This window comes from Rhizopus delemar, genomic scaffold (genome assembly GCF_000149305.1).
Source record: "Rhizopus delemar RA 99-880 supercont3.4 genomic scaffold, whole genome shotgun sequence".
NCBI classification, from domain to species: Eukaryota; Fungi; Mucoromycota; class Mucoromycetes; order Mucorales; family Rhizopodaceae; genus Rhizopus; species Rhizopus delemar.
Window position 1 is genome coordinate 604344 of NW_027137830.1, and position 21391 is coordinate 625734.

General features: G+C 35.7%; 9 protein-coding genes across 9 annotated transcripts; 5 read left to right on the plus strand and 4 right to left on the minus strand.

The window, feature by feature from the left end:
* Positions 1–1300: 1300 nt before the first annotated feature.
* Positions 1301–2564, plus strand: RO3G_05744 (uncharacterized protein; the record flags this gene model as incomplete). Its single annotated transcript, XM_067660334.1, has 6 exons — positions 1301–1377; positions 1442–1827; positions 1878–2086; positions 2147–2245; positions 2303–2440; positions 2493–2564. The coding sequence occupies 6 exons, from the start codon at positions 1301–1303 to the stop codon at positions 2562–2564; spliced, it is 981 nt and encodes a 326-aa protein (XP_067516435.1).
* A 995-nt stretch (positions 2565–3559) lies between these two features.
* RO3G_05745 (uncharacterized protein) lies at positions 3560–5266 on the plus strand (the record flags this gene model as incomplete). The annotated part of the gene is made up of 5 exons (XM_067660335.1): positions 3560–3838; positions 3886–3966; positions 4020–4571; positions 4616–4963; positions 5012–5266. 5 exons carry the CDS (start codon positions 3560–3562, stop codon positions 5264–5266), a joined length of 1515 nt encoding a protein of 504 aa, XP_067516436.1.
* Positions 5267–5374: 108 nt separating this feature from the next.
* On the minus strand, positions 5375–6258 carry RO3G_05746 (uncharacterized protein; the record flags this gene model as incomplete). Its single annotated transcript, XM_067660336.1, has 4 exons — positions 5375–5646; positions 5707–5826; positions 5903–6106; positions 6153–6258. 4 exons carry the CDS (start codon positions 6256–6258, stop codon positions 5375–5377), a joined length of 702 nt encoding a protein of 233 aa, XP_067516437.1.
* Positions 6259–6584: 326 nt separating this feature from the next.
* Positions 6585–8117, minus strand: RO3G_05747 (uncharacterized protein; the record flags this gene model as incomplete). The annotated part of the gene is made up of 1 exon (XM_067660337.1): positions 6585–8117. The coding sequence occupies one exon, from the start codon at positions 8115–8117 to the stop codon at positions 6585–6587; it is 1533 nt and encodes a 510-aa protein (XP_067516438.1).
* An 886-nt stretch (positions 8118–9003) lies between these two features.
* On the minus strand, positions 9004–9597 carry RO3G_05748 (uncharacterized protein; the record flags this gene model as incomplete). The annotated part of the gene is made up of 4 exons (XM_067660338.1): positions 9004–9093; positions 9144–9249; positions 9326–9390; positions 9448–9597. 4 exons carry the CDS (start codon positions 9595–9597, stop codon positions 9004–9006), a joined length of 411 nt encoding a protein of 136 aa, XP_067516439.1.
* A 3091-nt stretch (positions 9598–12688) lies between these two features.
* On the plus strand, positions 12689–12856 carry RO3G_05749 (uncharacterized protein; the record flags this gene model as incomplete). The annotated part of the gene is made up of 1 exon (XM_067660339.1): positions 12689–12856. One exon carries the CDS (start codon positions 12689–12691, stop codon positions 12854–12856), a length of 168 nt encoding a protein of 55 aa, XP_067516440.1.
* Positions 12857–15666: 2810 nt separating this feature from the next.
* On the plus strand, positions 15667–16823 carry RO3G_05750 (uncharacterized protein; the record flags this gene model as incomplete). Its single annotated transcript, XM_067660340.1, has 4 exons — positions 15667–16263; positions 16345–16585; positions 16645–16720; positions 16790–16823. The coding sequence occupies 4 exons, from the start codon at positions 15667–15669 to the stop codon at positions 16821–16823; spliced, it is 948 nt and encodes a 315-aa protein (XP_067516441.1).
* Positions 16824–17640: 817 nt separating this feature from the next.
* On the plus strand, positions 17641–18885 carry RO3G_05751 (uncharacterized protein; the record flags this gene model as incomplete). Its single annotated transcript, XM_067660341.1, has 3 exons — positions 17641–17797; positions 17846–18661; positions 18713–18885. The coding sequence occupies 3 exons, from the start codon at positions 17641–17643 to the stop codon at positions 18883–18885; spliced, it is 1146 nt and encodes a 381-aa protein (XP_067516442.1).
* Positions 18886–19890: 1005 nt separating this feature from the next.
* RO3G_05752 (uncharacterized protein) lies at positions 19891–20139 on the minus strand (the record flags this gene model as incomplete). Its single annotated transcript, XM_067660342.1, has 1 exon — positions 19891–20139. The coding sequence occupies one exon, from the start codon at positions 20137–20139 to the stop codon at positions 19891–19893; it is 249 nt and encodes an 82-aa protein (XP_067516443.1).
* Between the last annotated feature and the right edge of the window lie 1252 nt (positions 20140–21391).

The following is a 21391-nucleotide window of genomic DNA, read 5'->3' on the forward strand; positions in this document are numbered from 1 at the left end:
ACATATTGGTTAATTCATTTGCTATAATAAAGAGTAGCCTTAATATACTAGTAACAATGAACATTAGACTGTGATGCCCGTAATTTCTCATTATTACTAAGCTACAGAAGACCTGTATTTTTTCTTAAATAAACTTTCATTTACCTCAAATTTCTTGATGAACAGGCATCTTCTGAACATTAAATTATTCAAACTCTTCAAGTTATAAGTAAACACAATCCTCCTCCTTCCTTATTTTTACTTTTTAAATTACGTGGAACATTCTTTTGCTATCCATTCTCCTTACCAATAAATCAATGCTTATCTTTATAAATCAATTATATGCTTTTCATAGGATAGAGGTTCATATGTCTAGTTCAATACTTAACAAAGCAAAGATAAACACATTCTGCTTTTACATCATTCCCAATTAATCATTATTCAATGTTAAGCTGAAAGCAAAGGATATTTATGGTAATACATCTACTAATAATGCATTATTGGGTATGAATTACGTAGAAAATAAAAACTTGATTCTTTTGAGTGAAATGTACCATCTTTTCCTTTTCTCAGCCTGTTCATTTTACTTCATTAGTATAATTGACAACAATCAGTGAAGCCTACTACAAATTTCTTGTAGGATGAAGAGAACCAGCCATATTTTAAAAGTGTATATAAGCACGCTTTATTGATCATGCTTTTTTTTTTTTTCTCATCAACACCAAACTCTTTGCTCAAACCCATGATTTGCCTTTCCTTTCAACCTTCGCGTCCTACAAGCTCTTACCCACATCCTCACCATCCCTTACCAGGACAACCCAGGCCACTTGGAAAATATCTTTACTTGCAGAATGATGAATTCTAATCAAGTTGATGCGCAACTGGCTCTTTATTATAAACCAGCTTGTCTTTTATACTAACTCATGATATAAAAGTATCAACCTTTGAACCTATAAATGTCCTATGATAAAAAGTTACAATAGAGAGTTGTCTAGAAGCTGAATCCATTTTCTTGATCTTTTGTATCGATCTTTGTATTTTTCATCAAGAGACCTCAGCACAGGACGAAACCTTGCATTTACGAGCCTTTGTATTGTTTACTTTGTGGTCCAACTGTTCCAAACAATAATCACTTTTGGCACCGTCTTGATTGATTTGTTGGGACGAACAATGATAGCATGAACCAATTAATTTTTTCTTTTCTTTATTGGATATATTTGTCTTGAAAAATATCGGATAAAATTTCTTGACCTTTTTAAAGCCTTTTTTTTTTTTTTTTGTTCTTTCTGGACTTAACTTGTACTCTCTCTTGTGTGATAACATGACATTCCTTTTCCAATTAAAGGCCCAGTTGCCTAAATTATCCACACAATACATGACAAATCGTACTATTTCAACGTAAAAAAAGAGAGAGAGAGAGCACTTAAAATCAGCTGCTTTTAGATTAAAACTATTATTATAGATCTACTCATCTTTTCCAACCTCATTCTACTGAAAATGTGATTCCTAAAGATGGTTTGAAACCCGTTCAACAAAAATCAGAAAGACAAATTGAACATGATAAACAACTATCCATAAAACGGGAAAACAAGATTCGTTTTGAAAAATATCTTGAAACATTACCTGCACTCAGTTATCCAAGTCGATATAATGTAGAATGCATCAATTCCATCGAGCAGACCAATGTGCGATTACCTAAATTTTTAAAGGCAGAGCCAGAGGGTGTCTTTGGTGTTGATTTTGAATGGCCACCTACATTTATCAAGGGACAGCGAGAAAAGAAGATTTCACTCATTCAGATCTGCGCAGCAAAGACCATCTTGTTATTCCAAGTGGGTAGAATGAAAAGTAAGGTGTTAGGGGAATAGGTGGAGTGTATATTTACAAAAAATGAATAGAACTTCCACAAGAGTTGCAAAACTTTTTCGAAAACAAGGAGCTACTAAAAACTGGAGTGAACATCAAGATGGACGGACAGAAACTGTACCGTGATTTTGGAATTAAAACAAACGGTCTCGTCGAATTGATGACATTGGCCAACTTGTCCAAGTCGTCTGATATTACCAGAACGCATCATCGATCCCTCAGAGCTTTAACGGCTATTTTTGTAAGCACCTGTGCTCATGATCCATCCCGTTGTCCTATTAACATGATTCGATCTCGTTAGCTTAAACAAAAGATGGCCAAAGGAAAAGTGAGAATGAGCAATTGGTCTGCTCCTGTGCTAAGTCCCAATCAGAAAAAATATGCCGCATTGGATGCTTATGTAAATTGTTTAAAAAAAAAAAAAGAGAGAGAGGCTGGATGTGTAACCGATGTATAGGCTTCCTATCAAATCTATCAAACCATCAAAAAGGAAGGAATAGAGAATGTTCCTATTGAACACTTGTTACATCAAAATCTATCCACACCCAAAGTTGAAAAAAAGCCAAAAACACAAATGAAAACAGCAGAAAAAAAGGTATACAGACGCGTAAAAATGAATCTTGGTCACAAATTAACATGATGTATAGTCAACGAGTCATTATACATGGCGTCCTTCTTCTACAACCGTTGTCGTAAAGAAAATGAAGGAAGAAAAATAGATTATGTAAATAAAGAGAGAAAACTCAGTTTTTTTTTTTTTTTTTTTTTTTTTTCTTTTTTTGATTGTCAAATTTGAATGGTTGAAGCCAGTATACCAAGATATTATTCTCTTGAAGAAAAAGAATACAGTGCACCTTACTATAACATTAGAAATGACTATAAAACTTTTCATTCACTAAAAACGCCTATTGTTATTGATAATGGTAAATAAGTGAACCCTTTTTTTGTCAACATAATCTGAACGCTTTACAGGTTCCAAACAATGTCGAGCCGGCTGGGCTACAGAGAATGATCCTTCACGTAAAGAAAAATAAACCAATGGATAAACTGAGGATTGTTAACACACAGCTCTAGTTGTATTTGATAACGTTGTTTCAAAGTATAAAGATCGTCGATTGAACACGAATGTATTAGCTGTCGGTATGGATGCTTTAGCCGATCCTGCAGCAAAGTCCAGTTCACGTTCACCTTTTGATTCCAATGTTGTCTGTGATTTTGAGAGGATGGTAATGAATACCCCATTTTAAATACTTTATAATAATACGCCCTAGGAATCGATCCTGGACTATATCTTTCTTGTCTTGGGCATCAATACCTCAAGCATACAACATCCCATCGTGATGACAGAGGCAGTCTGCAATCCACAGTACAGTCGAAGTTGTAAGTACAAGTCTTTATTTTGTTTTTTCCATGCTGATTTTTTGTTTTTTATGAGTGATGAATGAGCTTTTGTTTGAAGGCTATAGGGTGCCTTCGGTTGTCTATGGCATTGATGCCCTCTTTAGCTATCACGCGAACGGAGGCACCCAAGAGGACGGAGGGATGATCATTTCTTCTGGCCATACATCAACGCATATCATCCCAACCCTGGGTGGCAAAGGCATCTTGTCGAAAACCAAACGGTGCGTGTTTTGAACATGGCAAGCAAGTGACTCATGTTTTGTATAGGATGAATTACGGAGGTACCCAGGCAACCGATTACATGTTGAAACTGATGCAACTCAAATATCCAACATTCCCTACCAAGATGACGGTCGGTCAAGCCGAAGACCTGGTCCGTACGCATGCCTTTGTGGCCAAGGATTATCAAGAGACATTAAAGAGAATAGAGGATCGAAAGACGTTTCAAGAGATCGATCGCATCATCCAGTTTCCTTTTACGGCACCGATCATTGAAGAAAAATCAGCCGAGGAACTGGCCAGACAGGCAGCGAAAAAGGAAGAGAATGCGAAAAGATTGCGAGAGTCGGCTGCTCGATCTCGTTTAGAAAAGGTATTGAAAAAGAAGGAGGTGGAGGAAACTAATGGTTGTGAATCTAGTTGGTTGCTCGTGAACAACAATACGAAGCATTTACAAACTTGAAAGAAGCAAAAGGAAAGGTCAGAAAGGTGGATTGGCTTGTAAGTAACCTGATGTGGGGATGGGGAATACAGATGACTAAAGTGATTGAAAGGCACAATTGAAAGAATCAGGGTTTAAAGATGAAGCGGACCTGGATGACACGATCAAGCAACTCGACGGTTTCATCCAGCGTGCGCGTAATAAAGAGCTAGGGATTGAAGAAACAGAAGAAAAGGAACCGCCTCAGACCGATCTGGTCGACATCCCAGACGATCAGCTGGACGAGGCCGGCAAAAAGGAAAAAAGAAAGCAAAAGTTGATGAAGGCCAACTATGATGCCCGTCAGCGTGCAAAGAAGGCGAAAGAGGAGGCCAAGCTTCGAGAACAAGAAGAGGCGAGGTTGGAAGAAGAGAGAAGGAAAGAGGATCCGGAAGGTTGGGTGTTGTCGATCAAGGAAAAAAGACAAGAGGTGATTGATCGGCTGAAGAAGAGAAAGCGACTGGCATCCGAATTGGCCGATCGTAGAAGTCGTGCGTCTCAGCTGCGTATGAAGTCCATTGCGAACCTGGCGAGTGATAACCCGACACCGAAACGGAGAAGAAAGGGAGCTGAAGAGGACACGTTTGGACAGGATGATGAAGATTGGGCTATTTACAGAGAGATTGTAAGTGGGGTTGAGGCATGTGCAAGTAATAACATGATTGATAGAATCGTGAGGATGAATCGGATGAAGAAGAAGAAGATCTCTCACAGCTGAATCAATATGAATCCCTCTTGCTGCAGCATGACCCCGAATTCTTGACGGAACATTTGTATGAATCGATGACATCGCCCACAAACACCCTTGTTCACTTGCTGACAAGGGGACTTTATCCCTCTTGGGATCCAACCGATTTAGCACAGAGTTATCAGTTGCATGTGAATGTTGAACGTGTTCGAGTCCCCGAAGTTTTGTTCCAGCCGAGTATCATTGGACTTGATCAAGCAGGTTTAATCGAAAGTGTCCATGATATCGTAAAGACATTTGATATCAATTCAAGACAAAAGATCATGCAGGTAAATCAATAAACTGCCTCTTTGAATGTTACCAACCCCTGTCACTAGAATATATTTATTACGGGTGGTTATAGTCAAGTACCTGGATTATCCGATCGAATTCACTCTTCACTGAAATCGATTTATCCTGTTCATACAAACATCAAAGTCAAGAGGGCCAACAATCCACTGTTAGACGCATGGCGTGGTGCTGCTATGTTTGGACAAGACGGTTTGAATGAGAGATATTTTGTGACAAGGAAAGAATATGAAGAATATGGTTCTGATTATTTAAAAGAGCATCCTCTCGGCAATATAAAATAAATCATGTTACAAAAACGAGGGGGGGTCCTTTTTAGAAAGGTTTCCATTTTTGTACTTGTTTCAAATCCTTTTTTCTAGAATGCGAATGATATTTTATTAATATACAACTTAGTTATTATGTGTTAGAGAAGGTGGATTGTAATCATAAGGTTGAGTTAAAGAAGGTAAACCGGGTATTGGCCTATTGAGTGCATCTACCATCGCTTTTTGATTGATTGGACAGTCTTTGTGAGCCATGAGAAGGGTCTTGAGATGAATCAACTCTTCGCGTAGTGCACTTGCTTGCATGTTGTATTGTTCATTATCTGCTGTTAAATATTCCACCTTGGTTTGTAGGTTTTGTAACCACTGTTTCTTTCTTTGTCTACATTTTAAAGCAGCTAATAAATAAAAAAAAAAATTAAAAAACGACATCACCTGTGCTTTTGTCTCTATTTTACCGATTCTATTTCTTTCCAAAAAATTCTTTCGTTTCATTTCATCTTCTTCTGTTTTCCCTGTCTTTCTTGCTCGTTTCGATTTCTTTTCTTTGATCGTCTCCTCCTTTTTCATTGTCCTTTCTGTTGTTATTTTATGCAAAAAAAAAAAAAAAAAAAATAGATAAGCAGTCCATTTGAAGACAGGACAGCTGTTTACCTGCATTTATCATATTGGATGATAAATCAACCTTTTGAATCATAACTTGTCCATGCTCTTTTTCAGGTGGAAGGGGGGAAATGATATGCGTTGCACCTTGAAAGCTTTGTTCGAAAGGATTTGGTTCTTCTTCTAGTTTTGTGGTGGGTAATGTTGCATAAGTCGGTGGTAAATCGGTTTCGGTAGGATGGGTGGTGATTAATTCTATCTTTTGATTATTAAAAAAAGGAAGAAATAAAAGATTTCATACCAGGCATGACTGTACTTGATTTTTTATTTAATAATAATGCTTTCTCTTGTTCATTATAAATTAAATTGGAATCTTTTAAAATGGAATGATTGATAGAACTAATCATTGTAAAAAATAGAACAACAAGGAAAAAAAAAAATAAATTCATTTCTTCTGGTACCTTAATTTATAACTTTCGCTCTTGTCACGTGAGGAACTGGATAAAATATTTTCCCAGTTTAAAAAAAGAAAAAAAAAAAAAAAAGAGAGAGAAAGAGAGAGAGAGTATGGGTTTGAAAAGGTTTAGAAAGAATAAAGACAGGATAGGCCAAACGAAACGTTTTTCAACCCTCCTGTCTTTATTTTAATCCCACTCGGTCATCCCATCGGGTTCTTCGGAAATGGACCGGACTTTAAAAGGTAACAAACAAAAGCCCATCTTTTTTGATTTATTTATTCATTTTTATCACCCATCCAAACATCCGCATTGTATTTAGCTACTTTATTCATAAAGCCCACTTGATCTGCCACTGATTTCAGTGCACCAAGGACAACACCATTCCCAGTTGAGAAATTATACATGTAATAGTGAAGACCGACTTCATCACAGAATTGACGCACCAGAGGTACACAGGCACGTAGATTATGACGAGGGATTCTGGGAAACAGATGATGAACAGCTTGGTATTGAAGTCCACCATGAAACCAATCAAGCCAAACAGGACAGTCCACATCCATCGTGGTACGCAACATCTTGGCCGGGAAAGGTTCATTGGGTCCCTTGTCTTCGGTTGACATCCCAAAGTGAGATAGAGTGATTTGAACGTGGAGTGGAAAAGTGAGCATATAAGAGACAAAGAGATAGGCAATACGTAAATTCCAAGTGGGCACATGGGAAAGTAAGGCACTGAACCAGATGAAAAAGAAGGTGATGCCGGTCCATTCTAATTTGGGTGTACGGACATCTTTGGATGTGAACAGATAGAGAAAGGAAAGTCGGTGTAGATTGAAACGACCAAAGGATAAGATGAGATAGTACAGATAATGCTGATATCTCACAAAGAATTGGGCTGCGGTATCAAAAGGTAATACACGCTTATAATAAGTAGAATAGAGATTGTTGAATAATTTGGTGGTGATGGCCATAAAAGGAAGATGTTGAATGTCTGGGTCATGTTCCGGATGGTTTGTCACAATATGATGTACATTATGATTGTCTTTCCACCATCCCAAGCTTAATCCACCAATAAAGTTCGCAATGATCACCCCGATCACATGGTCTATTTCACTCTTGCCCGTAATCTCATTGTGGCCAGCATCGTGAGCAGTAAAGACCAACTGGTGCCAAAAGCCACCAAGGAAAGCAGCACCCGCTATGAAATGCCATGAGGATGTACCGCCTAGAGTGAACCATAAACAGAGGGAAAGGAGTGTGATATATCGACAGCATTCTTCACCATATTTCCAATAGTTGCATTCATATAGACCACGGTCCTTTATTTCTTGTTCAAGTCGACGATAGGCTTCTCTAATCTTTGTGTAGTCAAGATCTTGTTGATCTATTTCATCTTGAGCGAGATCTCCCGAATGGACTTTATGAATCTCATCCAGTGCATCATCATACGCCTTCTTGCTCATCCCTCCTTCCCAACTTGCTATCAACTCTTTCTTTTTCCTTTTGATTTCTTTTGGTCCTTTGCTGGGTCTTGTGGTTTTTATATAATCTCCAATACAGTACAACTGAATCATTTTTTCATAGACTTGAGGAGGATGCATCGAACGAATCTCGTCCGTGACATCTCTACCAAGTGCACTTCTTAAAGCTGCTTCTCCACCAGGATGTTTGTATATAAAATTATTGACTTTATATACTTTGGATTCAAATATAAACACACAATCCCCTCGTTTGACGTATTCTTGAAATTGTTCTTCATCAATAAAGACGTGTGCTGAAGATACTTGATGGATGTCTGTATTGGGTGGCATTTCCTTTTATAAAAAAAAAACGAGAAACGTTTTTGCTGAAAGAATAACAAACAAAAAAGAAAAAGAAAAGCAAGAAAAGGAAAAGGAAATTTTGGCTTTAAGAGATGCTTGTTGTGTGTTACGAGAAAGCCTGATTGTTGGAGATAAAAAAAAAATATTCATTGTGCACCCAATCTTATGCTTTCAAACGGGTTTTAAGCCCAGTTTTAATCCTTTCTTTTATTTCCTCCCCCCAAGCAATGCTTGTCCCTTTTTTTTAACATTGCAAAACGCGAGATTTTTTTTTTTAAAAAAGATTAATTTTAATCACCTTACTTTTTTGTCTTACGTCTTTTCCAACCGGATTCTTTTCTGACAAATGAATCCATTCACTGCAAGGGGCTTCATGCAGATCGACCCTTTATTGGTTTTGAATAAGACGAATGAAAGCAGTAGGTTTAAAATTTATTTTTGTGAATCACCATTTATCAGCCACAGTGAAAGATGGCTGTAGTTTGCCGTCTAGTTTGCTTAGGGTAAACAGAGGTTGATAGAAATAAAACGAGAATACACTCTGTTCTTTATTGTTGATGGTTTTAAAAAACTATCCGCTTTTATTTCCTACCTTTCCTCATCCTGTCTTTCATTCTTATTTTCAAACTAGAGTTAATTGGCATGGATAATACGCCAAGTTGGCTTTTTTACATTCCTCTGGTTTTTTTTTTTTCTTTTCTTTTGAATAAAACATTCAACGGATGATTCAATACTGTATTTATTAATAATAAAAACCACATTCAACTTTCATTCAAATGAATCCCTTTTTCTCTCTCTCTTTATTTTATATACACGCAAACACACACACACATGCACAATTCATGATTTGTTTTTGTTTTGTTTTTTTTTCATTCTAAGAATAATATTCTGGTTTTTTAACATTGACTCCATATTCAGCTAAAGCAGGTGAAAGATCTTCCATAGTCAACACAGTCTTACGCTCCTGTATGCATGTCAATCAACCCAACGATCCCCAATCGATTTCTTATTTACCTTTCCTGTCTTTCTATTACCAGACTGTCTTACTTTACAATGTTGAAAAGCATCAGTAGCGATATCGGCAATAAACTTTTGTGTAGCAAGTGCTAAAAGACGTTTGCTATTTTTTTTCATAAACAATTAATCCTTTTGTTTTCTTTTCTTTTCTTTCTTTTTTTTTTTTTTTTTTTTTTTACATTCGAACATCATCACAATCAAAGCCTGACTTGCTCAAGTAATAATCAGTTACTGCATCTGGTATCTATTTTATTTATAAAGTTTAGTTCAAAAGATTGGCTCTTGGTTTGATGTAATTTACGATAGGCGCATAATTGTCCATTAAAGATAAAAATTCAGCCATTGTTTTCTCACGATTGGCTGTAGCTTGTATTTCTGGTCTTGGTGTAGGTGCGGAAGAGGATGAACTGGGTTGAATAGGATTGTTTCCTGGTGTTGCTGGATTACTCATTGTAGATATTTTTTTTAAAAAAAAAAAAACTGAGAGAAATGCTATCAATCGACTTTGGAGGATAAAAAATGAAAACTAAATTTGGCCAATGAGAATAGAATGAATTTCGAACCAAGTCACACGTTTCTCTCTCTCTTTCCTCAAGCGCTGACAAGGAACCAGCAACATGATTCTCACAAAGTTCTGGGTCATTCAAGGTATCATGATACCAAAGAGCCTTCTTTTTAAATTCATTTCTTCCTTTATGACTTGATGAATTCAATCTGTCTTTCTGTATTCCTTGTTGATCGCCAGCAATTTCTATGGTTGATCCATGCTGCCTCCACCACTTGCTTTTTAAGATGGAACCCATACAAAGCATTGAAGCTGCATTTCTTTCTCTGTTGATTTCCTTTTACTGGTTTCAGTCGTGGACTTGCTTCTTTTAAACATCGCCTTGTCTTATCAGAGGCACATATCACTTTCTTCTTCCCCAACAGATGTCTGTCTCTTATGTTCGGCTCTAAAACGGTTGTGTTTTCTGACATTTTCTTACAGTTAACAAACAAGCCAAGTTGACAAAACATGAACAAAAGACATGAGCTCTCCATTGTACTTGACACTGTTCAGTACTCGGTAAATGTATTTGAAGAAGCGTGAATACTGTTTGAAATGAAAATCGTCCTTTTGAAAGAGTTCGGTATAGTGGACGTTTTTGTTACGAGCTGAGCATCATAAACGGATATTTATCAAACATGTATTCAAAAAGAATGGATTCAGTTTATCTTTTTGAGATAATTAGAAATACATTGATTGTAAATATGTATTGTTTATTTGATGGTTGCAGTACGCTTACTTAAAGTCATCTCATGTGCCTCGTAGATATGAATCAGTCGATGGGCGCTCAAAGGAGCCTGTGAACTGTCTTGAACAGGATACACCGAGTCGGGCACTGGAATGAAGATGAAGCTCGAAAGGCTTCCTCAAGATTGTCAATCGTAAAAATATCCTTGTACTCTTTCAAACGAAACGGATGCGGGGTACAAACATGCACTTCTGGGCCCGCAAATACTTGTTTGCATTTTTTTTATGTGAGGATGGTTGTCGAACAAGTGATAAGAACGTTCATAGTACGTGAACCAATCACTGATTTCTTTGACAACCTCTTTCCATCAGGGCTGACAAGTAGAGAACATGATCAACCTTTATAAAATCCTGTTGAGAAAGGTACAGAGCCAATAGCTGTTTCTAGACGTGCGTCTTGAGTAAGCTTTGAAGGTCATGGTCATTAGAATATCCGTCTCATGTATTCAAGCACTAGTCAAGGCCTTGGTTGTAAAATACAGTCCATTTGGCTTAATACAAAGATCTGTGTTTAAGCAACTAATTCTTCAACTTCTTCATAGGGTCTTAATGTGTTTAATAACTCGACATAGCTGACGTGGGTACGCTTTCGAATATGTCATTTAAACCAAATCCATTCTTGCAAAACTATTCCATTTTGACCAGCGGTTCAGCCAGTGGTAACTCTGCGTTGAGTGACTTTGATGTATCTCCAAAGTTGATATGAAGTTATTTAGAAAGGTCTTTTATCTCTTTGGTATTCAGCAGAGTATGAATGATGCTGTCCTTTCGTACATTGTTATCTTTTTGTATTTTCAGTATAATTGGATGATATTGGATCAAAAATATGGGTGTGCATTGATGCTTTGCTGTGGGCCATGTAAAGCTTTTCTGCAGCTATTTTTAAATGAAAGGCGTTTGATCTGCTTCTATCTACTTTGTTTTTGATCTTCCAAGTCTGCACGCTATTTCCATTTTTTTTTTTTTTTCACTTGTTTCTTATTTTATCTACAGTTTTTACATTTCACATAGAACTTGTCGATTAAAAGTGAAATAAAAAGAAAAGCTTGATAGCGGATGATTATCTTGAGCCATTCTATTGAGTGAAAGTAACAGAAAGTAACCATCAAATGCGAACAGCATTTCTTTTTATAAAATGAATTGTATTGAAGCCAGAGGCGAACAAATTAAATGACGAGAGCTGTCTGTATACAGTGATGGCTATATAACACTTGATGTGTATAGATTGTTTTAAATTATAAAACATGAAAAACGTCTCTAATCCCGCACGAAATTTAAGTATTTAATAATACGACACAGGGCAGAGTGTTTTGTTGCTGGACATTTGAAGAATTCGAAAAGAAAGGCTAGCGAAATCAAACTCTGCCTATTGAAAAAATAAAATCCGTCCATTGTCCAAAAAAGATTACCGCCTTTTAGCACTGAAACGATTGTATATAAATCACTCGACTCGTAAAAGCCTCTTGCTACAGCCTGTTCCTAAATATTTTATGAAAACACTTAATCACATCATGTTGAAGCATGTATAGGTTTACAGAGATGGTAACAAGGGTGACATTGAAAGACCTTGAAGTTTTGATCAAAATCCTTACCAGTAGTGTCAGTCATATGAACCGTATGGAGCCAAAAGACATCTCGAAATGATTTGACCAAGGTCTAAAGCATCACAACAGCTGAAGCTACATAGAAAGAAATCATGGATAGAATAAGAGGTTTGTACGTAATGATTTGAAATAATCCATCGATCTCTGGATTATGCTGCTATTTTTAAATCAATTTACTTATTGTATGTTAAATTACACTTGGCTTCCTTGTCTGATGGACAATGTAATCATTTTGTGTTGCTTACGCATAGGAAGTACTAAATTACAAAATTTGAATTTCAGAACAATCAATTCTCGTTGATTTAATCTTTGGATAATAAGAAAACAAACTTGAGTTCTATTCATGTAAATTGATGTGAAAGCTTGATATCCTTTTACCATTTTCATGTCCTGATAAGCTAAAAGTGCATGCCACTCATTTTCAAACTATAACCCATCGTTCTATGTTGATATTCTCTTGCAGTATGATTTGTTTAATTTGTACACAGTTTGAACTGTCTCTCATTTCATTATTCACTCTAGATAACTAGAAACACAATCCACCATATATAGGTTGGAGTCTACAAAGAAGAACCTGTTTTTACATATAAACTTTCCTTTTTTTTTAAAAAAAAGCTTTTGCGTTTCACTTTATAAAAAAAAATATGAAACTTAATACGGTTGTTTTCTTTGCTCTCGGTTCCTTTGTAGTCAATTCCACTGTTACTGAAGCCGTCTGTTTGGATTTGTGCTGGCAAGACAGGATTCCTTGTCCTGGAGGATTTGATGCTAAAGAATTTGGAAATTGTTGGACTTGTTGTAGTCTTTTTTAATAGAAATAAATTTGAATGTTTTATACATCAACTTTTAGTGACAACCAATGAGTCAGTCTTCAAATAAGAATGGTATTGATGTTTATAATGTATAAATCAAGGTCATCACATCCTAAGTTTGAACAACTTAGCCAAAACCAAAAAGAACAATGAAAATGAATCCCCCCCCTCTTTTTTTTTAGCAGATTCATTCTGATAAAAGAATACTGTCTTTCTTTCCTTGTTTGTATTTGTTTGCAGTTCCTTTTTATAAAGCATCATTGTGGTCTAATTGCAATACTTTTTGTGAATAATCAGTCTATAAAGTAAACACACAATAAATACAGATGGCATGAAAGTACAGATTCTCTGTAATTCAAGCGAAAGATATAGGCTTGATGCTTTGAAGACTATCGTTTATAGTTGGAGGGCTTGCAAATGTCTTGAAAGAGCTCAGTGATGTATTGACTTGCCACCAAAAGAAATCAACAAAATAAATGCTTAATCTACACGTGGAAAATTGGGCCAACAAGGATTGATTGTAGCCAACTCCAAAGCTTCTATTTTGAATAAATAAGAAACTACAAGAATTCCTTCAACCGTTTTACATGATCTTGTTACATCATTATGTTTATGTTAGTGACCTAAAGAAACTTTCTAACTTGTATCATGTTGGAAACAGGCAATTTTACTTTTGATGCATATTTTATTCATACAAAATGAAAGATGTGTGTTAAACTATGACAAATAACCCTCGAAAAAAAGAAAGAGGCAATCAAGAACAAGAAATTGATTAAAGATTAAGCAGAACACATTTTCTTTTCATGTCACTGTTTCATAATGGAGAGAGCGTAGGGCTATTCTTTAAAAAGGAAACGACAAATAAAAATTCATAAAACGATAAAGCTGAGTAATAACTAGACTGTAACAGAAAACAAAACAGGTTTTGCAATGCTCAGAATCAACTTCAACTGAACACAAAAGAAGCTTTGTGAGTCACCTAGTGTGGGATGATGGTTAAACTATATAAGGAAAGTATCATTTGAATTGAGAAAAAGTAGGAAAAAGAAAGCATTCCGAGAGTATTCCGAAAGTATTAGATTCGACAGCAGAGAAATAATTCAAGTATTTTACAAGAAATGACAATTCAAGTATTTTACAGGAAATAATAATTCAAGTATTTTACAGGAAATGAATCACATCAGACCTTGATGGGACATATAGGATGCTTATATTGCTTTTTTAAATAATAAAAAACCCTTGCATCAAATTGGCAGGGATGATGTGATTTTTTGTTGAGTAAACCTTGTTGACATGGCTGTTATACAGAGTAAAAGCAAACGTGTGTTTTATAATTCAATATTACCATAATTTGAATCATCAAAAAGGTGTAATTGCAACATGTTTCATTGTGAGAAAAAAAAATGTGTGATTATTTTAGTAAATGTGTTGTACACTTGTTTAAAAAGGATATATTTAATTTTGATAAAAAGACTTTAGCTTATCTGAGTCATTCATACTCCTTTTACCGAAACGATAATGGAGAGATTGACAGGATGTATGCTACGGAGATTGTTTTAGTATATAAATAGTTTTATATTATTGAAAAGTATAAATAATATTTGATTTATTTTCTTTTTCTTCTTTGTTTCAAGAAAACTAGTAATGCAAATTGTATCTGATAAAATCATTTTTGAGCTTCCAGTCAACTCAGTGACTTATAAATGCTGTCAATGTGGAGCATTTAATCATAAAACCAGGTAATATCTATGAATCATGATATATCTTTCACTAATCCATTTACTCATAAAGAGATTGTCCTAAATTACGTGGTTAAATGAACACTTGCTAAAAAAAAATCTCTTTCCATCCCATCTTCTTTATACATAACACAATCAAGAGTAACATTCAACTCACCACTTATTCCCCATGACTTTACTTAAAATTATAGTTTTTGTTTATTTTAATAAAGAATGCGATTGTTCGTTTAGATAAACAAACATAAAAAATGTGTCACCATGCATTTTACTCTAGAAGCAGTTATGAATCAAATTATCTCGGAATCAACAAGTTTTATAACCAAATAAAGTCATTGAATTGTTTCTGACAACATTTCTTTTGAAGCTCTTGAAGCTTTAACCTAAAGGATATTTGGATGCTGTGATTGAAAAAGTGTCTTTATCCTGTTTATTATGATTCTCCAATTAAAAACGGCCCTGTATCCCTTTTTTTTAGCTTCACTTTGTAAGCATAGTTAAAGGAAAAAAAAGTTACCCACAATTCATTCATGGAACTATTTTCGGCCGTTTGGCAGTTCCTTCTCTTATGGACTTTCCTCTATCTCTTTGTGTTTTTACTAAAACTTCTTAGTACGAGAAACCCGACACCACGACGAACCACACCGCACAGCATTTTACCGACATTTTCCATACATCAACAATCAACTGAATTAGAACGAGATCAGTGGTCGATCAAGTTATTTCAAGTAAAATATACAACACAACGACTTAATTCCTTTTTTTATCGTCTGAATAACTTTGCTCCCTGGTTTTGGAAAGCATGGTTTCATGTAGGCGCTATAGTGGCATCCATCACTATGCTGGTGGGTATGGTCGTGATTGTATTTGCAGGATTCAAAATTATATCTTCACTAAAACATCTCAGTTTGACAACGACTTCACATGCAAAAAGAGATTTGATCGAACCAGAAAATGGTGATGAACAAGTGTTTCTACCCATGGTAAGAAAGAAAATATAACCCTTTTTTTTTATGATTCAAACTGATGCTGTGTCAATGATTGCGTGCAAAGATACCAGGTGTTACATTACCCATGTCGCATATTGGCTATTATCTTTTGGCTTTATTGGTCTGTGGGTTATTTCATGAAGCAGGGCATGCCATTGCTTCCTTTTCTGAAGGTGTACCTATTCAAAGCTCAGGCATGTTTGTCTTATACCTGTATCCAGGCGCTTTTGTCAATATACCTGATCAGCAATTACAGACACTTGCACCTTTTCGTCAACTCAAGATTATTTGTGCCGGTGTTTGGCATAACCTGACCCTCTACTTATTTACAGCTGTTTCCTTGGCCGGAGGACTCAAGCTGCTCTTGCTTCTCCTAGGCTGGCAGTCACTAGAGGGACAAGGAGGTGTCAGTGTGGTCCATATTCGAACAAACTCACCACTCGCTGCACATTTACCTCCTTCGACTGTGATTTATCAATTGGATGATATGCCCTTAACGAATAACATTGAAGATTGGAATTCATTTCTCTTCAAAGAGGACGATAGACACACGCTTGACCTTGGGTTTTGTGTGAGCAAGCCATTGGAAGATTATGGAAATGCATGCTGTGATGTAACTGACGAGACTCCTTTTGGTCAGTCAACGAATACGTCTATCTCTTGCTTTCAATCGATTGAAAAGGTATTCTTTCCTTCCTTTCAGCTGTCACTTATCCCGTATGACTGACATTTTTCTTTTTTTTTTTTAAAAAAAAAAAAAAAGACAATGGAAAAGCAATGTTTGCCTACGTTATCAGTATTAGCCACCAAAAATATCCCTCGTTGTTATAGAGCATCGGATTGTAATGGATCTGATTCAACTTGTGTTATACCATTTGCACCTTCTATAGCTGGACAAGTTGTGCGGATTCACGCTCAATTTCCTAGTTGGATAACAAGTGAAGAAGTGGATAACAAAAAGGTATTTGTATTTGAAGGAGAATTGGTAGATATTTGGGAAAGTGGTAAGAAAAAAAAAAAATGCTAGGCATGTTTTTGAAGTTTATTAAATGATGTGTGATAGTCAAAGTTAGTATATTAAGGCCGAGGTTTTGGGTACTACCTACTTCTCTACCCCATGTACTTGAATTGATTCTAAGGTAAGTAATTATTATACCCAACATTGTTACTGAATATCATCGACAGGTACATCTCTTCGTTTACAATAGCCTTGGCTCTATTAAACATATTGCCTGCTTTTAAACTAGACGGAGAGTTTGCTTTAGAACAACTATTGATATCCTTTCTAAAACCAACTGATATTAACATGGTCACCACAACTCATAATAGTCTATTGACTAGAAAAATCCAAGAAATGATCGTCAAAGCTACGTCTGTTGTAGTTGGCTTTGTGATTGTTGGAAGTCTCATTATGGGGTTGATATCAAGTATATAACATAAACTCCATCCGATTCAGAGGACATGACCTCACTGCATCTATTAATTTCTCTACTACTTCATCAAGAAGCAGGGTCTTCATTATCTCATAAAATATAATAAAAGTACAAAACAAGGCGATCAATCACTCTAAATTGGCCATAAATACTTACATAATTGAATGAATCAATGTTGCATTAAAGTTGATTGGTTAGCGTCAGCCGCAGACATTACAATAGAATTTTTTGGCTATCATTTCTTTTCTATTCATTACGTCAAGCCAATTGACATAATAAGGCAAGGGTCTACTCTTGATTTTCTATAGTTTTTTACTTGTTCTTTTTGTCTCACTTTTATTTTATGTCTCTGTTTTCATTATTCAGGGTCAACATAATATAAGGGTTTGAATGATTCAGTGGATATTTCTGTAGGGGCAAACCTATTGTTTTTAATTGCTTGATCGCTCGTTGGACGTCAAAGAACCAAAAGTGGTCCTTTTTAATATTCTGCCTACTTTAAACCCAATTTAGAAACTCAGATGATGTGGTCTTGTCATTATGCAAAGACACAAAAACTTATTTAATCAACTTCTATTTATTTCTTTTTTTTTTTTTTTTTTCTATTTAATTTTTTTAAAGCAAAAATGTCACTTTCAAGATTTAACTATGAAGAATACGATTCATTAAAAGCAAAATTGGATCAGCAAGTAAAAGAGCATCAGCCGGAAGACTTGTTACAGTTTTGCTCTACTTTTTTTCAAAGTCAACTAGAAAAAGAACGAAATGCGTCACATCATGCTGGTAAGATAGGGCCAAAAACAAGTGTGTCAATGATTAACAAGTCTATAGCCTCAACAGATGATGAATCACCAGGAGATATGCATCCTTTGGCCATCCAAGACGAATCTATGAGTGATGCCGAAGAGAATGACACAGTCCCAGACGAGATACCCGATCTTGTTGAACTGCCCAGTAATCGAGGCCGTCGAACATCTGTCAGTGCAGAATCCATGCAACCCACTTTTCGTACAGAAAAGATTGTGATCCACAAGAGCGACGAGCAACGAGCAAGGATTCAGGTGGCAATCAGTGATAACTTTCTCTTCAAGCATCTCGATGATGAACAATACCAAGATGTGATGAATGCCATGGCTATCAAAAAAGTCGCAAAAGGAGTCCGAGTGATCGAGCAAGGCGGGGTAGGTGATTACTTTTATGTGGTTGAATCGGGTCAGTTGGATTGTTTGATTGATGGTAAAAAAGTGACGTCCTATGGACCTATGGGATCCTTTGGTGAACTGGCCTTGATGTACAATGCGCCTCGAGCAGCTTCAATTATTGCTACGACTGACTGTGTGCTTTATGCGTTAGATCGAATGACGTTTCGTTCGATCTTGATGGAAAATACAAACCAAAAGAGATCGATGTATGAAAGATTCCTGAGCGAGGTGCCAATCTTTAAATCTTTGGAAATATATGAACGACATAAGATCGCAGACGCCTTAGAGTCTGTGGTATATGAAAATAAGGATGTGGTGATTAGAGAAGGCGATGTCGGTGAAGAGTTTTATTTGATTGAAAATGGAGAAGCTGCTTTTTACAAGACTCTACCGGATGGAACACAGAAGCAAGTTATGATTGGTAGAAAGGGTGATTACTTTGGTGGTAAGTTTTGGTTTCCTTTCATTCTCACCTACTCACCAATGCTTTTTATAGAACTGGCACTTTTAAATGATAAACCCAGAGCTGCTACAGTTGTGTCTAATGGACGTCTTAAGTGCGCTACTCTCAACAAGAAAGCATTCATAAGGTTGTTGGGTCCAGTGATGGATATCTTGAAACGAAATACAGAGAATTATCATGCTGTATTGAAACAAGCCGGACATTAAACTTCACACATACACACACTCACTCACTCACTCACACACACATACACTCGCATTACGTTATTCAAAATTTTCTATTTTGCTATTTGTAAATTATATAGCCTCTCTGTCAAGAAAAAAGAATCCTATCTCAATAAACAATTAAAATTTACACTTATTTGTTACGATAGTAAAGCGTCAAGGAACCTTTTTGTTCCTACGAAAATAAAAAGTTACACTCAAGCTTTCCTTTGTATGAGAAATCTTATTGGGTGCGTCTTTACCAATCATTTATGAAAAGCACTAAATTTACTTTACGTGATTCAAGTATGACGTTTAAAAGCAAAGATGGTTACTATACTAACCATCTGCTGATTTTATATCTTTACAATGAAGAAACGCTTGCGACATATATTTGAAGAGCAAAATCAATCCAATCATTCAACGTCAACTTTTTCCTTTGTTATTCCTAATTGACTATCAATGCTTTAGACTAAGCAACCAATTCATCCTCTCTGTTTCCCGTAGGTCACGCAATTGATAAGCATCTGTTCACAAAAAAAAGTAAGTTATAACAAGTTCCGGGGATCCCTTTTAACTTCAGTCATGTATGAACGATCGATGAATACAAAAAAAAATACTCGTAAGTTTTTTTTTCTGATATCAGACTCAGTTTCAACCCGTTCATTGTTTTGTAATTATGTTTGACAACAAAGTCCCTTGATATAACCCGCCTTGATTCTTCCGTTAAATATTGAGATGAAAAGAGTAATGTAAGGCTGTGTACAACACAATCAATCTTTAATCCATCAACTACTCTATTCAACACTGTGCTCTTATCCTTCGATAAACAAAACACACACTCTCTCTCTAGTCTTTATCAAACGCCACCACACAATTTTCATCTTTTAACAAGAAAAATATCAAACCAAAATTAAGCAACAAGTAGAAACTTTATTTAAACAAAAAAAGAGAGAGAGGCTCCTGTTGATACATGCGAGAATAGAAAACATCAAGTGTATTTCACATTTAGTGGATCTCAGCATTTTGCTTGATGTTGTTGTTGTTTTCAGATTTGGATAATACACCACCAGAGAGGATGCCAGCGCCAAGGCCAGAATTGGAACCGCCATTACCAGCACCACCAGCATTTTGGTTTATTTCCTTGTTTCCACCACCATGTGGCTTATTGTGGCCGTGACCCCACCAGGGTTGGGGAGCAGCAGAGACAGTGGCAGAGATCAAGACGATGACAGCGAGGACAGAGATAAACTTCATTTTGTGATTGTTTGTTGATTTAAAAAAATTTGTTAAATCTGCTCGTATTTAAATATCTTTCTCTGGTCTCCTATTTTTTTTTAAGCTTGTACTGGATCTCTTGTAAAAACAAACGTAAAGGGGCTCTTTTTTACATTCGCGAAAAAGGGGGCAAAAAGTTTGTGCTTAGACATACGAAAGGGAAAAACTATTGTTCCAGACATTTCACCATGATAACCTTCCCCTGTTTTTTTCCCACCCATCCAACTGTTTAATAAAAGCGTATTCATTAAATAATCAAAAATATTGGTTTTATGTTGGAAAGCCTATTTTGGCTCTCTGTCTTTACGAATAACATGAAAATTAGCTAATTGTATCAAAGGAAAGAACATATGTAGTGTACACTGATAACTGCAATTCATTCGTAAAAACTCCTTAAAATTAATAGACATGATTTGTAAAACGACCCCCTTTTTTAATCAAAAAATAGAAGCAGAATTTGCAAAATTTAGAAAAGCAAATTCACGCACACTTTAGGAATAAGGAGAACATATTCATTTTCATTATATCTTACCCATTCTCTTCGAAAAAAAAAAAAGGCTGTGGTTTTTATATATTATTTTTAGCGATGAATGATTAATATGACAATCGAAAAAAGAAAGTGTTTATCAAAAAAATTTTAAAAAACTGTATAGTAACTACAGACATCTACAAGTTGCTACAGCTGAACTTACAAATAGGGAAAGTGTGTCAAAAAATAAATACATTTTCAAAAAAAAGGCTTACTCCGAAAGAAGTATATTGTCAATTCAACATTGCGCACATCTATCATTTTCTTTGATAAGCTTGGCATTCAACTACAAAAAGCAAATATGCTACTCATAATTGAATCAATTTCATTCACATTGAGTTCAATATCAAAGAGTCAATTCTTTTCATATAAAAAATAAAGTTTGAAAATCGCGAATAGCAATGTAACACTGAAAAACGCAATCTCTACGACAGTTACTCCTCGTTTTTTTAAACTGCCTTTGCTTTTGTGGCATACGAACTTAAAGTGTGCTCGAAATAAGCTACTAAATGCATTCAAGGAGCAAAAAAAAAAAAGTTTCGTAGTACGTAAATAGATGAGGTATATTTAAAATAGAAACAACAAGGAAGATTGCGTGTCGTTGTAAAAATTATTCATTGATAATAAGTCTCATTTAATGTTCTGATGAAAATAAGCCAAAGTGTTCATAATGAACGCTTGAAAAGATCAGTAGATAACTGA